At 41.0% G+C, this 16,910-nt stretch overlaps 1 protein-coding gene across 1 annotated transcript in view; it reads right to left on the minus strand.

The window, feature by feature from the left end:
• SPATA6L (spermatogenesis associated 6 like) overlaps positions 1-10,448 on the minus strand; it is a 45,062-nt gene extending 34,614 nt beyond the window's left edge. Inside the window, exons 1-3 of the mRNA XM_069474178.1 lie at positions 10,410-10,448; positions 6,130-6,267; positions 2,829-2,877 (exon numbers count right to left, since the gene is read on the minus strand). Coding sequence (XP_069330279.1) covers positions 2,829-2,877; positions 6,130-6,267; positions 10,410-10,448 — 226 coding nt within the window. The remainder of the gene's footprint in view (positions 1-2,828; positions 2,878-6,129; positions 6,268-10,409) is intronic.
• Positions 10,449-16,910: the final 6,462 nt, after the last annotated feature.

Raw genomic sequence — 16,910 nt, forward strand, 5'->3', positions numbered from 1 at the left:
ACTTGATAAAATATCTACAGCTTTTAATTGCCTGCTGGAATGGCATCACATACTTTATACTTGCTTTAAATATCAAGGACAGAGCAAATCACTAGTATGTGACCTAGAGAACTGCTCTCATGTTCTTTTATGCTTCAGTTCACGACCCAGGGTTAATATTTGGGAACTGAAATGAAAAGATCCTAATTATTATACAATCATTTAAAATGACTGAATTTTTCTTTTAGAAAAATCACTGTTTCTGACTCTTCCACTTTATCTTAACCTGTGATTACTATGGATTTTCTACTTCCTTATTATCTATTTGGCTTTCTGAGCCATTGCCTTACTGCTCCGCCCTTGTGTTCCAGAACACCTACTCAGTGACCATTCTAACCTGCACATCTGTAGGCACTGACTCACTCCTTGCATAACTTCAAACTCCTTAACCCCCCTGGTATATCAGCCTGATGCCTAGGCTGCTCCTGATTCTGTCCTCTACCTAGCACTGCCTCAGCTCACCTGGTACTTGCTTCTGACGCTTTCTCTATATTCTGCTATTATCTGTGATCTTGGTCCTAATTCTTTCAACTGAATAAAATCTCAGTTGAAATTTTCATAAAACAAGAATATGACTAAAAATTGTACGAAAACCAAAAACAAACAAAAAGAATCATACCATCCACTAACCTTTCACCTTAAGACACTGAAAAAAAAAAAAGAGCAAACTAAACCTAAAGCAAACAGAGGGAAGAAATAATAAAAGATTAAGCAGAAATTAATGAAACAGACAATAGAAAAACAACAGAGAAAAATCACTGAATCCAAAAAGTTGGTTCTTTTAAAAGATCAACAAAACTGATAGTCTGGCCGGGTACAGTGGCTCACGCCTGTAATCCTAGCACTCTGGAAGGCCGAGGCGGGAGGATCACTCGAGGTCAGGAGTTCGAGACCAGGCTGAGCAAGAGCAAGACCCCATCTCTACTAAAAATACGAAGAAATTATCTGGACAGCTAAAAATATATATGGAAAAAATTAGCCGGGCATGGTGGCGCATGCCTGTAGTCCCAGCTACTCAGGAGGCTGAGGCAGAAGGCTTGCTTAAGCCCAGGAGTTTGAGGTTGCTGTGAGCTAGGCTGATGCCACATCACTCTAGCCCGGGCAACAGAGCAAGACTCTGCCTCAAAAAAAAAAAACAACAACAACAACAAAAAAAAACAAACTGATAGTCTTAGAGAAAAGACTCATGACTAAGATCACAAATGAAAGAGGGGATATTGACACTCATTTTACAGAAATAAAAAGATTTTTAAGGGAATACTATGAATGACTTTATGTCAAAAAATTAGATAAATAAAATGGACAAATTCCTAGAAAGACACAAACTACCAAACTGACTCAAGAAAAAACAGAAAATCTGAAAAGACCTGTAACAAGTAGAGAGATTAAGTTAGTAATCAAAAAACAACCCAAAGACAAGCCCAGGTCCTGATGGCTTTACCATCTGAATTCTATCAACTGTTTAAAGAATTATTACCAATTATTCGCAAACTTTTCCAAAAAACAGAAGAGGAGAGAACACTTCCCAACTCATTCTATGAGGCCAGTATACCAAAACCAAAGACATCATAAGAAAACAAGACTACAGACCAATATCTCTTATGACTGTAGACTCAAAGAACCTCAACACAGGGCCGGGCACGGTGGCTCATGCCTGTAATCCTAGCACTCTGGGAGGCCAAGGTGTGAACATTACTTGAGCTCAGGAGTTCAGGACCAGCCTGAGCAAGAGCGAGACCCTGTCTCTATTAAAAATAGAAAAAAAATTAGCTGGGCATGGTGGCACACACCTGTAGTCCCAGCTACTTGGGAGGTTGAGGCAGGAGTATCTCTTGAGCCCAGGAGTTTGAGGTTGCTGTGAGCTAGGCTGATGCCACAACACTCTAGCCTGGGCAGCAGAGTAAGACTCTGTCTCAAAAAAAAAATAAAATAAAAAACAAAACTCAACACAATACAGGCAAACCAAATCCAGCAACATATAGAAAGGATTATACTCTATGATTAACTGAGAGTTACCCTAGGAATGTATGGTTGGTTTAATATCTAAAATGAAACTAATATATCAATAAAATAAAAGATAAAAACCACATGATCACTTTGATACAGAAAAAGCATGTGATAAAATTCAACATTCTTTCATGATAAAAACTCAATAAACTAAGAATAGAAGGAACTTCCTCAAACTGATATAGGGCATTTATATAAAACCAATAGCTGGTACCACAATTAATGGGAAAAAACTGAATATGGGTAAACCTTGAAAACATGCTAAGTGAAAGAAGTCAGTCACAAAGGACCATAAATTGTCTAATCCCATTCATATGAACTATCCAGAATAAGCGAATCTGTCGAGACAGAAAGATTAGTGGTTGCCCATGGCTGAGAGGTTTGGTGGGGAACGAGGAGTGACTGCTAATGGGTACAGGGTTTCTTTATGCAGTGATGAAAATATTCTAATTGATTAAATGATCTAATTGATTGTGGTGATGGTTGTACAACTCTGTGACTATATAACCACTTAATTTTTATAAATAAACAAACAAAATCATGCCATCCAATACATCCTATCTATATTTAGAAAAGGGTTTGCAATAGAATAAAAAATGTGATTCAAATTTATATAGACTCTTTGAATACAAATATGGATCAAACATGGAAGTATCACAATTTAGAAAATAGCAGAATTTTCTATCTGTGATTTACACACAATAGTCTTTTATTTTTATTCTGTTTTATTTTGTTTTTTGGGTTGTTTTTTTGTTTTGGGGGTTTTTTTTGAGAATACCTACTTTCTAAAAGGTCTGCTACAGCTCCAGGATCTATTGCATTTTCAAATACCTACAGAGAACAATGGGGAAAATAAATTTTCAAAGTTGTATTAATAAGTGTTTATAGAAATTTTAGATTATATTCTTCCAAATAATTAACATGTAAAATCCAGTCATATAATATTTAAGAATTCAACAGAAGCCCCTTTAACAGGTGTGTGGTTAAAAGTTCAACAAATGATTATAAAATAAATGAATGAGAATTAACACAACAATAACATGTGCAACAAAATCTGAATTAGCTAAATTTACCACATGCCAAAAATGTCATCAACCTGACATAGCTCCATTGTGTGTTGCTAACAGCATACTATGCATTAAACTTAAAGAATCTTGTTTGAGTACGTAGGAAAACATTCCGTACACACCACTCACTAAATGTGGGAGGTCCAATAGCGCAATCAATGCGCAGTACTTATATGACAACACTCACTAAATGTTAACCGAATGAACAACTTCTCATCCCAAGCAATTGGTTGTGCTAAAAAAAAAACATAAATAGAAATTCTACCTATATGTGTAACACAAAAGAAAAGCTAAGCACTAGCAGCTACACTCCCACAAAGAATATGAGAGAGAGAGAGAGAGAGAGGCTCATAAGTTTTAAGTGTATCATGAAACCCAAGAAAAACACTGTGATATCTGTGTAGCTATTGCCAAATTGTATAGCTTGTCTTAAGATAAAAGAGCCTGGGATAGGACAATAAAAGGCATATCATGCCCTTCTCCCTGAACTCTAGCACCCTGTGAAAAACAAAAAGTTTTCAGCAGAGTTTGATTTCAGGCTTTAAAGTTCTGATTTAAATGGTGCTTTAACTTAAGCATGGTTAAAATATGCTCTTGGGTCCAAAGCCAGGTCTGCTTTAAAGAAAAAAATTAGGGCTGTCCCTTGCAATCCACTTTTGTCTTACTAAGTTGTGGGTAACTTTTTTTTGCCCAAATTATTTCAATAATTGCATCCTTTCACTTTATCCATTGTTATGGGTTGAATTATATTCCCCCTCCCCCCAAAAAGTCATAGATTGAAGTCCTAACCCCAGTATCTCAGAATGTAACCTTAATTTGTAAATAAGATCATTGCAGATATAATTACTTAAGTTAGAATGAGGTCATACTGGAGTAGGGTGAGCACCTAATCCAACATGACTGGTGTCCTTAAAGTGGGAAATTTGAACACAGGAACTATTGGGAGAAAAACTTTAGGCAAAATAAATTTAACAGAGCTTATCTGAGCAAAGACCAGGCAGCACTCAGAACCAGAACAGGTTCACAGAGCTTCATTGCTGTAGCTTGGGTAACAAGCTTTTATAGGCTGAGGTGGGAATAAGACAAAATATATTTGATTGGTTAGAATGGAACGACCCTAATTAGAGGCCAGTTGGCAGTTTCTGATTGGTAAAGTCTCTATTTAGAGGTTAGTTGGTGGTATCTGATTGGTAAAGTCACTAGTTTCATTTTACTGTTTACACTGAGTGTCAGTTTGCTTACACAGTAACTTAAAGCGCTGGAGCCACCACAGCCTAATGGCCTTCCCTTCAAAATAAATTTTTAAAAACACACACACAGTGAAGGCATAACCCTGTCAACACTCTGATTTCAGACTTCTATAGCCTCCAGAACTGTGAGACAATAAGTTTCTGTTGTTTAGGCCACACCATTTATGGTACTTTTGTATGACAGCTCTAGGAAACTAATACCCATATCAAGGACTTTCTCTTGGGGTGTAAATGAGCAACATGAACTGCCCAAACATACATTTTTACGAGTAATTTGTTTATCCACATGCTTTAGAACATCCAATTCTGAATTACACAGAAGATCCAGGAAAGAGATGTTTTCGCCACTTGCTGCAAGTATTTGCAGCTAGAGAATGGAACAGATACAAGAAAGCAGAATCAACTGGAAGAAAGCTGGAATATAAACCCAAACAACTCATGCAAGAGAGTAATTATTTAATTGCATTTCATAAAATGAAAAGATGGCTCCATGATTTGTGTGACTAGTAATCTCAAATGTACAGCTTTTCAACAGAGCAGTAGTGGCATCTAAAATGTGACTCAGACCCCCTCTTTTACAAATCGAGGATTTACAGATTTACCATTTTGTGCTTCTGTGATTTTGTATCCTTGGGCTTCTTATTAAAATATTTTAAAAGGCTTCCACAAAGCAAATTCAAAATTGATAAAACTAGTAAGAAAATCTGTGGGGAAAAAAAGACTGCATTTTTACCACCTACTTTTTCCCACTTCCAACATCTAAATGGGAGAAGTAGGTTCCTTTGGATTCTGACTGTATGTTCCAAGGTAACAGCCATTTGTTTCTCTCCTCTTTTATCCAACCAGTTTGGTACATTCTTTACATAAATTAATAGGCTGTGGTTTATAAAAATATTACATACAACCCTAGCCCTTCAGAAAATCGATCTTCATTTCTTCTCCCAACCTCAGATCAAAACAGGTAGGTCATTTTCTGGGCACCATCTTCCAGATCTTTCAAAGTGATATGCTCTACCCTGGAGCCTTCTCTCTCTGCAAAAGATCCACTTCTATGACATTGTTTGGGGCAAATCATTAGACTTATTAAGTTAAAACTGATTTCAACTCCAAATTCCAAAACAAAAACTGTAAGCGACTCTCAGTGATTGCATAGTAATGAAATTAATATTCTATTAAATACTTTAGTGGGAAGAGGGTTGGTTATGTTTTGGCTATTTATATCACTATGGCATTCACTGGAATGGAATCTAGCCTTTATCACTGTAGCTAAATAAACCAGGTATGACCTAAGGAAACTCAGTAAATCTAAGAACCTTGTTGTTTTGTTACAGGATTTCAGTTACAGGATTTATCTACTTTGGTTATAGTTTTTCATTATTTTTCTGGATCTAAAAAAGTTTTTTGCCTAAGGTCTGCAGTTTATTAGTAATCCCTTTCATAAAAGTAATGCAATTGCCTCTAACACCTCTAAGAACATTGAGAAATGCTCTCTTTGCTCCAATTAGAAAATGCCATGGGAGTTCCAAGAATAGGAAACATCGACCAGGGTATTTAGCTCTAGATTGACAGAACTTGGCTCAGATCTGAAATGCAAAATCAAGTCTTCCAACAACGGTTTTGCTTCAAGGCCCACCGTGGTTTTTTGCACTGTGCTGAAGTGCTTTTTAAATTAAAAGGAAATTTGCAAAATAATTTAATAAGAACTATGTTCTTTCTAAGAACTATTATCCTCAGGCATCAAAACCCAAAGAGAAAGTCAAAATCACCTTTTCAAATCTCATGCTCTGCTGAATCATAATAGGGAACACAGAAGGAAAGCAGTTTGTCTCCAGGTACTGATTCAGGAGGTAGACCCCGAGGTACACATCTTGCTTGCAGGGCAGGAACACCCCTGGGCAAGAGATCTTAAAAAGAAAGAAAACAAAAGAGAAAGAGAAAGCAGGGTTTGCTTTGTTTTGTTAAACGGGGCTCTATTTCTCCTAAACTCCCACGGACACTGAAATCCCCCCTCCCCCATCACCGCACTTCCTCACCTGTACCTCCCAGCCCAACATCCTCCCCTCTCCTCTGCTCTGCTCTCCTCCCTCAAGTGGAAATTCCGATTCCTTCCCACGTCTCCGCCAGGTGTCACAATCGCGCCCTCACCAGCTCCTCTCCCCGCCCCTCCAGGATGGCAGTGCGGAAGCGGAAGAGGCTGCAGGGCCCGGGAGCCTCTCTATAGCCCGGTCAGGTCCCGGGGTCGGGACCGCCCGCCGCGATGCCGAGCCCCCGAAGGAGCGTCGAGGGACGGCCGCTGGGCGCCTCCGCTTCGAGCAGCAGCAGCAGCCCCGGGAGCCCAGCCCATGGCGGCGGCGGCAGGTTCGAGTTCCAGTCCCTGCTCAGCAGCCGCGCTACGGGCGCGGACCTCACCTGTGCCCGGCTCCGCGCGTCCGAGAGCCCAGTGCACCGCCGCGGCTCCTTCCCTCTGGCCGCCGCCGGCCCCTCGCAGGCGCCCCCGCCCCCGCTGCCCGAGGAGGACCGCATGGACCTGAACCCTTCTTTCCTGGGCATCGCCCTGCGCTCCCTGCTGGCCATTGACCTGTGGCTCTCCAAGAAGCTGGGGGTGTGCGCCGGGGAGAGCTCGTCCTGGGGCAGCGTGCGGCCCCTTATGAAGCTGCTGGAGATCTCGGGACATGGCATCCCCTGGCTGCTGGGCACCCTCTACTGCCTGGCCAGGAGCGACAGCTGGGCCGGGCGCGAGGTGCTGATGAACCTGCTCTTTGCCCTGCTGTTGGACCTGCTGCTGGTGGCCCTGATTAAAGGGCTGGTCCGTAGGCGCCGCCCGGCCCACAACCTGATGGACATGTTTGTCACTCTCTCCGTGGACAAGTACTCCTTCCCTTCGGGCCATGCCACAAGGGCCGCCCTGGTGTCGAGGTTCATCCTGAACCACCTGGTGCTGGCCATTCCGCTGAGGGTGCTGGTGGTGCTGTGGGCCTTCGTCTTGGGCCTCTCCAGGGTCATGCTGGGGCGGCACAATGTCACCGACGTGGCTTTTGGCTTTTTTCTGGGCTACATGCAGTACAGCATCGTGGACTATTGCTGGCTCTCACCCCACACTACTCCTGTCCTCTTTGTATTGTGGAATCAACAATGACACTATCTCATTGATTATGGCACCAGGAGGGCTGACCATTTCAATGATGCCAACCTAAATCAGCGGCCATCCTGCTTGCCCCTCTTAGACATTTCAGGCTTCCTTTGGGATTTCAGGTGTCCCACCGTCTTGATGTGTTGCTAGGATGGAGCACGTGCTGGCCATTACTGAACACAGCCATATTAGGGAAAGCAAACAAACAAACAAAAATCCCTCTATTTATATATTTATTCAGCAACTGTTTATATCTCCAGGACAACTGCAAAGAAACCAAGCTGGGGTGGTTATACTGCTGCTGTTTTTCAAAAGTTGACATCAGTAAGATTTGTGTTTTGTTGTAATCCCCTAAGTCAAAACGTATCACTTGTATGTTTAACTTTGAGAAAGAAACATATCTTCATTCCGTAAATAAACATGGCAAAGAAACCATGTACCAATCCTAGTCCTCCTCCTGAGAGATTTTAAACAGTATTTTAAAAGTCTAAGACACAGGTTTTCCTAGCTTATTCCCTGAAGATCTGTTGCCACAGTTGAGGAGATTTCTTCTTAATCCTGATTTTCTTGGTAAGCTTTTTTACTTTATTATCTCTTCCATTTTTGTGGATTGGGTAGTGACAAAGAGATGATAGTACTGTCTTTCTCTCCTCTCCCTCTACCCCTCAAAAGATCTTTAGATATTTATTTCCCACTACTCCCTAATACTGTCTTTTAGCATTCAGAGAATAAGCCAAGAACTTAAAGAAGAAACATTTTTAAAAGGTGGGCATATCTAAGGTGCCCATAAAAAAGGAAGAATGGGACTATGGCCTCATGCTTAATTCTGTTGACAACCAATAACATGGCAGGATAGAGGGCAGAGAAGCTTAAGTTGCTGGGGAAAGTCAGAGGAACTGAAAGTTTGGGAATAAGCTGACCACACAGTATGCCAATGACCAGTGTGCAGGAGACGGGGCCCTGCTGCCAGTCATCCCTACTGAATAAAGAATAATGTTCCTCTACCGGGGTAATAAATGAGAAAATAACATGATTCTTTTCAATGCAGTAGCATAGGCTTTCTCATATATGCCATAAGAATGACCCTGTTTACTACAGTTTTTCATATGAAATTCCATTTTCTTGTATACAGCACACTTTAGGTAATAGTATTTAACTTGAAATTCATCAGGGGAGCCTGCCACTCTATCAGGCACAAGGCATAACTCCTAAATTTCTGTTTACATTGACTTGTACATTTCAAGCTGTTCATTCATGGTGCCTCCAAAATCATTTAAGACCAGAGACCACCAATCACAGGGTGGACTCTGTTCATTACTCTTTGACCCAGAAAGACTGAAGAGAGTGTGTGCTTTAAGTGCTGCTCTACCTGAAAAGAAAACCTTTAAATTACCTGTGGAAGTGATATTTTTCAGATAATCTTAATGACTCATTATTTTGGCATTTATAATTAGAAAAGATTATATACTTTGATCTGACATACAGAGATGCAGATAGGAACCTAGAGAATGGCTGTGGTAAGTGGATTCTGATTGGGTGGAAGCACGAACTGAGAGCGAAGGGCACACTGAAAAAGGAACAGCTACTCCTCAAAATAAAATCATTTGTATTCCCACAACACCCTGAACACTTACTACCTCTTCACTTGCTAAATCAGCCAAACTGTAAATCTCTAAGTGGTTTGGGTCTGTTGTTTAACCTTAGAGAGATCCTTTATTTTAACTGCAGCAGTATTCAGGCCAGATACTTGGAAGCAATATTTCCTTTTGCAGTGTCCATGAGTCCAAATAATGGCAGCTAGAAATTAGGCCTACCTTCTGATTCATAGTTATACTTTTGGAATCCCCTGTTTTCCTTGCTGAAGCCTGAGTTGGCTGGCTTTTAACGATCAATTCACCTGATGTTTTTGGAGCATCCAAAGTACTGTAGAGTAGAGAACTGATTTCTTTGTTAATTGTATACTGAGGAATGCCTTTTAAAAATCAAAATAAAATTAACCAGTAATGTTAAATGAAGTGAGATGAAAACTTATTTAATTTTTCTTTGAGGAGGGAGACTGATTGATTGATCACTTAGCTTCTCAAGGGTTCCTTAGTCTTCCTGCACAGTTTTGAGAGCTTGAAATTGATGTAGCACAACTGATATGGCTGGGCCCTATTTGCTGTCAGCAAAGTGGGAGAAATCCAGGAAATTTTGATCAGCTTTGTTTCACAGCTCCATGTATGATGAAACCCAGCATGTGCCAATTGTATGGAGGCTAACCAGATTCCATGGCTGTATCCTGTTAGCTTGTAATCATGTCCAGCAGAGAAGCCTCCAGGAAAGTGGAAGCTAAAAGAAAAGGAATGACTGACCCCCAAATAGGAACAGTGGAGGCACTCTGTCACAGTACCTTACTTAGGAAGCATTTGGTGGATAATTACAAAATATCTGTTGTTTGTTTGACTTCCCCTTTGGAAGCCGCAAGCCAGAGCCATCACTAGGGGAAACAGCTTAGAAAATATGTGATTGGTTCACAGAGGTGGCATATTATCAGGAAGTGATGGGGCTTTTTAAAATCCAATTATTCCCGTATTATTTAAAGGAGAAGTTTTTGAAATCCTTTCAGTAATCTTTATCCTGAAAAAGAAAGTCCTATTTGCAGGATTGTTTTAAAAGGACGGAAAAATTAAGGATAAAGTTAAGAAACAAGTTAGCTTAGGAGAAAACAACAACAACAACAACAACAAAAGGTAGAACTGGTTGAGCGGAATTAAAGGTTAGGAAGTCCGGGAAGACCAACGTAGAAAATCTTACGGACAAAAATACGATTTATCCCAAAAGATAATGATGTGGGTATTGTAAGTCGGGGAGGGGTGGTGAAAATCACCCCAGAGTCTGACTTTGGGTTAAGGAGCGGGTTCGTGGATCTCTTACCGCCCGGATCTGCAGCTCCACCACCACCTCCAAAGGCATCGTTCCCTGCGTGGGCGACAGGACTGGAATGAAAAGATCCTTTTGTGCCCGGCTTTGGACCAATTTTTCTTAGTTTAATTCAATCTCTAGGGCAAATGTTCCCAGAACCTTCCCCAGCCCCCCATCCTCTTGTTCCCCCATCTGTCCCCCAGCCCAGCCCTGGTCCCTCCCACCGGGACAGGTCTCTCACAACAAGAGCTGCAGCATAGGCTTCCAGAAGGCGGAAGCGTCGTCGCGTTGCCATGGACGCTCAAACGCGCCACCTTCCACCCTGGAACGCGAGCGCGGTCCCGGCGCAGGCGCGCTCTGTGCTCCGCCAGGAACGCGCGGCCGGTGCCCGCTGTCGCCGCGGTGCCCCAGTCCGAGACCCTGGCCCGCTACTGGGCGTGGTGGCCAGATCCGGAGATGCCAAGAGTCCTGGTCTTCTTTCCATCAGATTTTTTTTTTATCCCCAATCACTATGTTAAAATGTTTACAGTTTCCATTCTAAAAGTGGAATGAGATCAAAACTCTGTTATTATTTAAGTACTATGCATTTTTAGGAGCTACACGATTCCCAAGCCCTGGAATTTCTGTAACAATCCTAATTTAATATAGTTGCCTGTCGCTAAAGGTACTTTCTTGCTTATTCAATACGTCCTCGTGTTTGGTTTAGAAAACATGGCCAACCGTCAGTTACAAGAAATTAAACGTGTGTTGATTAGAAATATTAGTACAAGTATAATTCTTAAACAGGTTTAAAAGTTAGGTATCCCGTGTTAGCAACAATAGAAATATAAGTCATTCTCGCTCTTCATGGCTTTGTCCAGCCTTTTCTGGGGTTTAATCTAAAGCAAGCCTTGAATTACATTATCTCCCAAAGGGGTAGTTACCGTGTTTGCCAAAGCCGCAGTTAACACTGTAAAAACCATCAGGGGGGTGAGCAGAGCAAGAGTTCTCAGCCAATAGGGGGAATCTCATTTTTTCCATTCACCGTATTTGATAGACAAAAATGAAAGAAAGGAGCAAGAAGCGGCTGCTTCTAGTAATCCAAGAAATCTGGGAGGGCCAATGCTGTCTTCCAAAAAAAAAAGTCTTAAATTGTCTTCAGTCATTTATTACGAATATTTTGCACTGGAGAGTTATGCAATTAGAAATAGTGCAGAAAGATGGCTGGAGACAAGATTAGGTATTGATTTTGGTAATTGGAGTTCCTTTCCCTGGAAGGAAGAAAGCTCAATATGTTGTAGAAGGGTATATTGTATCCTTATCCACTTCCTATTGCTCTGTCTCTCTGCACACCAAGAGATAAGACAAATGGACACCTGGCTCCCTGTAGGGTCCAGATCACTGACTTGTCACCTAACAATTCACTGGCACTCAAAATAATGTGGGACAGGACCTGTGATGATCCTTATAGGAAAGTCACAGCACCAACCCTAAGATATCAAGGAAAATGACAACCAAGGCAGGTTAATAAGTAATCCAAAGATGTAATGGAAGGGAGGAATTAATCTTTATGAGCATCTGCAAGGTGCTAGGCACATAGCACATACTAATTCATTTCATCCCCACAATAACTCTTTGAAGGAGATATTATCCCTATTTTACAGATGCAGAATCTGAAGCCAGACAGCCTTTTGCCAAAGGCCATGCAAATAATAAGGGGAGCAGCTACATTTGAATGCAGGGGCACCCTACCACATCACTGGGCCTGCAACACAGACATCCTGTTGATCCCCAGAGATACAAAGTTCCATCCAGTGCTCCTCTTAGTCTTAACTCTTAATATAACTGGACTCTCCTTGCTTGGCTTCTAGTGCACAGCCCTCTTCAGGTTTCCCTCCAACTTTCTGGCCATTCTTTCTCTGTCACTATTTATCTCCCTCAATCTACTAAACAATGTTTCCAGGCTTTTCCTTTCCTCACTCTACATACTCTTTACCTAGAGTGTCATCCAGTGTAGGTATTGATTAACACACATACACAGATTTACATATCCCGCCCAGGCCTCTCTTCTGCTCCCCCAACAAGGTAAAATCTCACTATTGTAAATATATGTATCTCCTCTTTGTAGCAGCTGCCACAATAGCAGCTTTACATTTGATCCTGTGATTGGTGATTACTGTTTGTAAACTCTGCATGGCTAAGTGTTTGTATCCTAAATATCTAGTATAGCAGATAGTCAGTAAATATCTTTGAATAGAGGTTAAATACAAAGATGGTCAAGCCAGTCTGTAGGGGTTAATGTACATGGGTAAGGAGAGGTCCCACCAAGGGGAGGTCCTACCACATCAGGACAGACTAAATATGCAGAATGAGAAAGAACCAGGCACAACTACTTCTGCTAGTCTGCCATGGGGATATTAAATTAAATGAGTTGATAGGGAATAGTCACACTCTGTCAGTTTCCCCCACTATGGTCACCTGAGGCTCCCAGCTGCCGTGGAGATGTGGAAGTTGCTACATACACAATGCCTCTCACCCATCTTGCAGAGTAATTAATCACTGAGGCTGCCACCTCTGCAGGAGGCCAAGCAAAGATGTTTAAGGATTAGACTGTCTCCACTTCAAGATAATGGCTTGGGAGAGAGGGGGGTGGATGATGGGAGGTTGCTTGGTGAGTACAATGTGTACTGCTACAGTGATGGATGTAGGGAAGGCTCTGATTTCACCATAATGAAATATAGCAATGTAGCAAAATGCACTTGTACTCCATGAATATATACAAAAAATATTTTTTAAAAAGAGAATGGCTTTATTACCTGGATAGGTACCGTTGGTGGCAGCAAACAGATTCCGAGAATGACTTCTATTTCCGGAATGTTTCTGCAGTGCAGCTCGGTCAGCAGTGACATCAGCATTGCAGAAATGACACATCAGCAAGGTCTGTTCACCTCCTGGCCCCAGACAAGAAAATGAAACATGCCCCAAAAGGGAATTTTCCAAAGAGTAAATTAGCAAAAAAACAAGACTATGACAGTCAGATAATTATGGCTGAGATTTTATTTATTTATTTTTCTTCCCAGTAAAGATGTCAATAATGGCTGAGATTTTAACTTAAAAAAAAAACTAAGTATTATAAGACACAATATTAGAGCTGGGCGTAGTGGCACACCTGTAGTCCCAGCTACCTGGGAGGCTGAAATGAGAGGATCTTTTGAGCCCAATAGTTACCAGCCTGGCTTATGTAGTGAGACCCTGTCTAAAAAAAAAAATACAATATCATAAACATTTCCTTACAAATAACAGGAGGAGTATTCATATGAGGAGAAGAAACTAAAAAAAAAGAGGCACATTATAATGGGGGGGTATGAAATAACACACATTGTTGGTGGGTGTGTAAATACATATAATGTATTAGTTTTCTATCGCTAATGTAACAAATTTAAGGGCTTAAAGCAAAAACAATTTATTATCTGACAGTGGCTCAGAAATCCAACACAGAGCTCACTGGGCTAAAATCGAGGTGCCAGCTGGGCTGCATTCCTTGCCCTTTCCATTTCCTTGCTTTTCCAGAGGCCGCCTGCACTCCTTGGCTCAAAATCCCTTCTTCCCTCTTTAAAACCAACAACATAGAGCCAAGAGTTTTACATACTGCCATCTCTCCAGTTCTCTCTTCCACTCTTAAGGACCTTTGTGATTACACTGGGACCACCCAGGTAATCCAGGATAATTTCCCTATTTTAAGGTCAGCTGATTAACAACATCAATTCCATCTGCAACCCTAGTTTCCGCTTTACTATGTAAGGTAACATATTTACAGATTCCAGGCATTAGAATGTGGACATCTTTGGGGGCCATTATTCTGCCTACCATATATAACATCTCTGGAAAGCAATTTGATAATGTCTATCAAAATTTTTAATTTGGGCCGGGCGTGGTGGCTCACGCCTGTAATCCTAGCACTCTGGGAGGCCGAGGTGGGCGGATCGTTTGAGCTCAGGAGTTCGAGACCAGCCTGAGCAAGAGCGAGACCCCATCTCTACTAAAAATAGAAAGAAATTATATGGACAGCTAAAAATATATATAGAAAAAAAAAATTAGCCGGGCATGGTGGTGCATGCCTGTAGTCCCAGCTACTCGGGAGGCTGAGACAGGAGGATCCCTTGAGCTCAGGAGTTTGAGGTTGCTGTGAGCTAGGCTGACGCCACGGCACTCACTCTAGCCTGGGCAACAGAGTGAGACTCTGTCTCAAAAAAAAAAAAAAAAAAAAAAAAAAATTTTTAATTTGGCTCAGCAATTCCACTGCTAGGAATTTATCCCATGGGTATACTTTCACAAAAACACATTATGCACCATTATTTGTAGTTAAAAAAAAAACAACCAAATACTGGCAGCCCATTAAATGTTCAGTAGATACAGGTAGGCATGGTGGCTCACACCTGTAATCCTAGCACTTTGAGAGGCCAAGGTGAGAGGATCACTTGAGGCCAGCAGTTCAATACCAGCCTGGGGCAACATAAGTGAGACCCCATCTCTTCAAAAAATAAAAAAATTATCCAGGCATGGTGGTGCGTGCCTGTAGTTCTAGCTACTCAGGAGGCTGAGGCAGGAAGATTGCTTGAGCCCAGGAGTTTGAGGTTACAGTGAGCTATGATCGCACCACTGCATTCTAGGTTAGGTGACAGAGTGGGACCTCATCTCTTTAAAAAAAGTTCAATAAGTAGGGTCAGATAAAATCAACTATGGTTTAGCCATACTGTTACAGCAAGTGTTACAGCAGGTGGTTCCGAGGACAAACCAAGCAGCACACGGAAAGTCGGAGAGTCAGAGAATCAAGGTTTATTCGCTGGCGGGCTCAGAGGGGTCTTACCACCAAATTTTGAGCCCCGTTTCCCCAATTTTTTACCACTTTTATTAGGTTGGGATGGTCTGAGGGGTAGGGGTCTCAGGTGGCTGATGCGCCAGGTAATAGATGGAGGAGTTTTCTTATCAACACAATGGAATATTATGAAGCATGGGAAAAGAATGAGGCAGAGCTATAAATCCTAATAGTAAATAATTTCTAAAATATAGAACTAAGGGAAATAAAGCATGGTCCAAAAAATGTGTAAGTATACTGTCCTTTGGGAGAGAAGGAGAATATTATATGTACATATATATACTTAGAATGTTCCTGAAAGGATACAGTAGAAACTGCTAATAATGGATGCCTCTGGGGAGGGAACTGGGGTAGGGGAGGGAGAGAGAAACCTTATTTTTCATTGAATATCCTTAGGTACCTTTAAAAAATATTTTTGCCAAGTACTTGCATTACCTAGTTCAAAAAGGAAAACAAATTAAAACAACTAGAAAACATAAAACAATAGAATGGATAAATCTGAAAACATAGGGAGGAGCAGGAACTGGCTTCTTCAGTTTTTGGGGTATATCCTATATACTGTATGTTATAAAAATATCCATGCAAGTGTTTCTGCCACTTCTACTTCTGCAGTGTTTATTAACCCCCCTGAAATGATAGGCAACCTTTCCTGCATGTGCATGTGTGCATTTTTATGGGAAGAAAGCCTGTAGCTTTCATCAGAGTTTGAAAGGGGAAGAGTCAGGCCAAATCAGGTTTTAGAGCACTGTTTGGTGCATGCTGAGCCCTCTGTCCTGCCATGAGTTCTCTGCCTACAGCAGAAAGAAGGGTCACCTGGGTTATCTGATAAGGTGGCAGGTAAGAAAAGAGGACTTTTTCTCTCCATCACATTCATGCTTTCTTATTAGATAGAGCCAGTTGACTCTGTAAGGGCAGCTGTATTCCATAATAAGTAATAAGAAGACCTTCAAAATCCTGTTCTAGGCCATTTGTTTGTGTCTGGACTCAGTAGACTCATTTGTTAGGCCCTACAATCTTTTGAGCCAATGAATTATTCATTAGCAAGTGTGAATAACACCAGCAGATTGAGTTTCCAAAGTGAGTTATAATTAGCATTTGAAAGAAATGCTTGAAAAGGAAAACAAAAAACACCCAAGTACATGAAACAATCTGAATTATTTCGGTAGTAATGCATTTACAGATCACTGATTTTTTTTTTTTTTTTTAAGTACAGACCCAGCCTCAAGATCGAAGAAATAATTGTCCTTTATATTTAGATTTCTCCAAAGTCTTTCTCTAAAATGTTCTTTAATAGTTCAGTTTTCTCACACCTTGATATACCTTTCTGACTTTTGCTTTGAACGTATAAAAGAGCTCAATGAACTACACTGGGCTCTTTCTTTGGTTCTAAAAAACTTCATAAAGATGAAGTTTATGTTTTTTAAAAAAAGGTTAATGTTAAAGTCATATTCTTTGGGGGAACTTTACATTAAAGGGATTAGGTTGTCACCATATGAACTCTGATCAATACTAGCACGACTATACATTACTATGGGTAACATCATGTGTCTCTCTATGTAATTTATAGGAAGCACGTATGAAGCACTTTTGCCAAGAAAGTTGAAGTTGAATCTAATCAAGTCACTAGAACTGACTGTCCAATATGGTAGCCACCTATA

Source organism: Eulemur rufifrons, chromosome 7 (assembly GCF_041146395.1).
Source record: "Eulemur rufifrons isolate Redbay chromosome 7, OSU_ERuf_1, whole genome shotgun sequence".
NCBI lineage: Eukaryota > Metazoa > Chordata > Mammalia > Primates > Lemuridae > Eulemur > Eulemur rufifrons.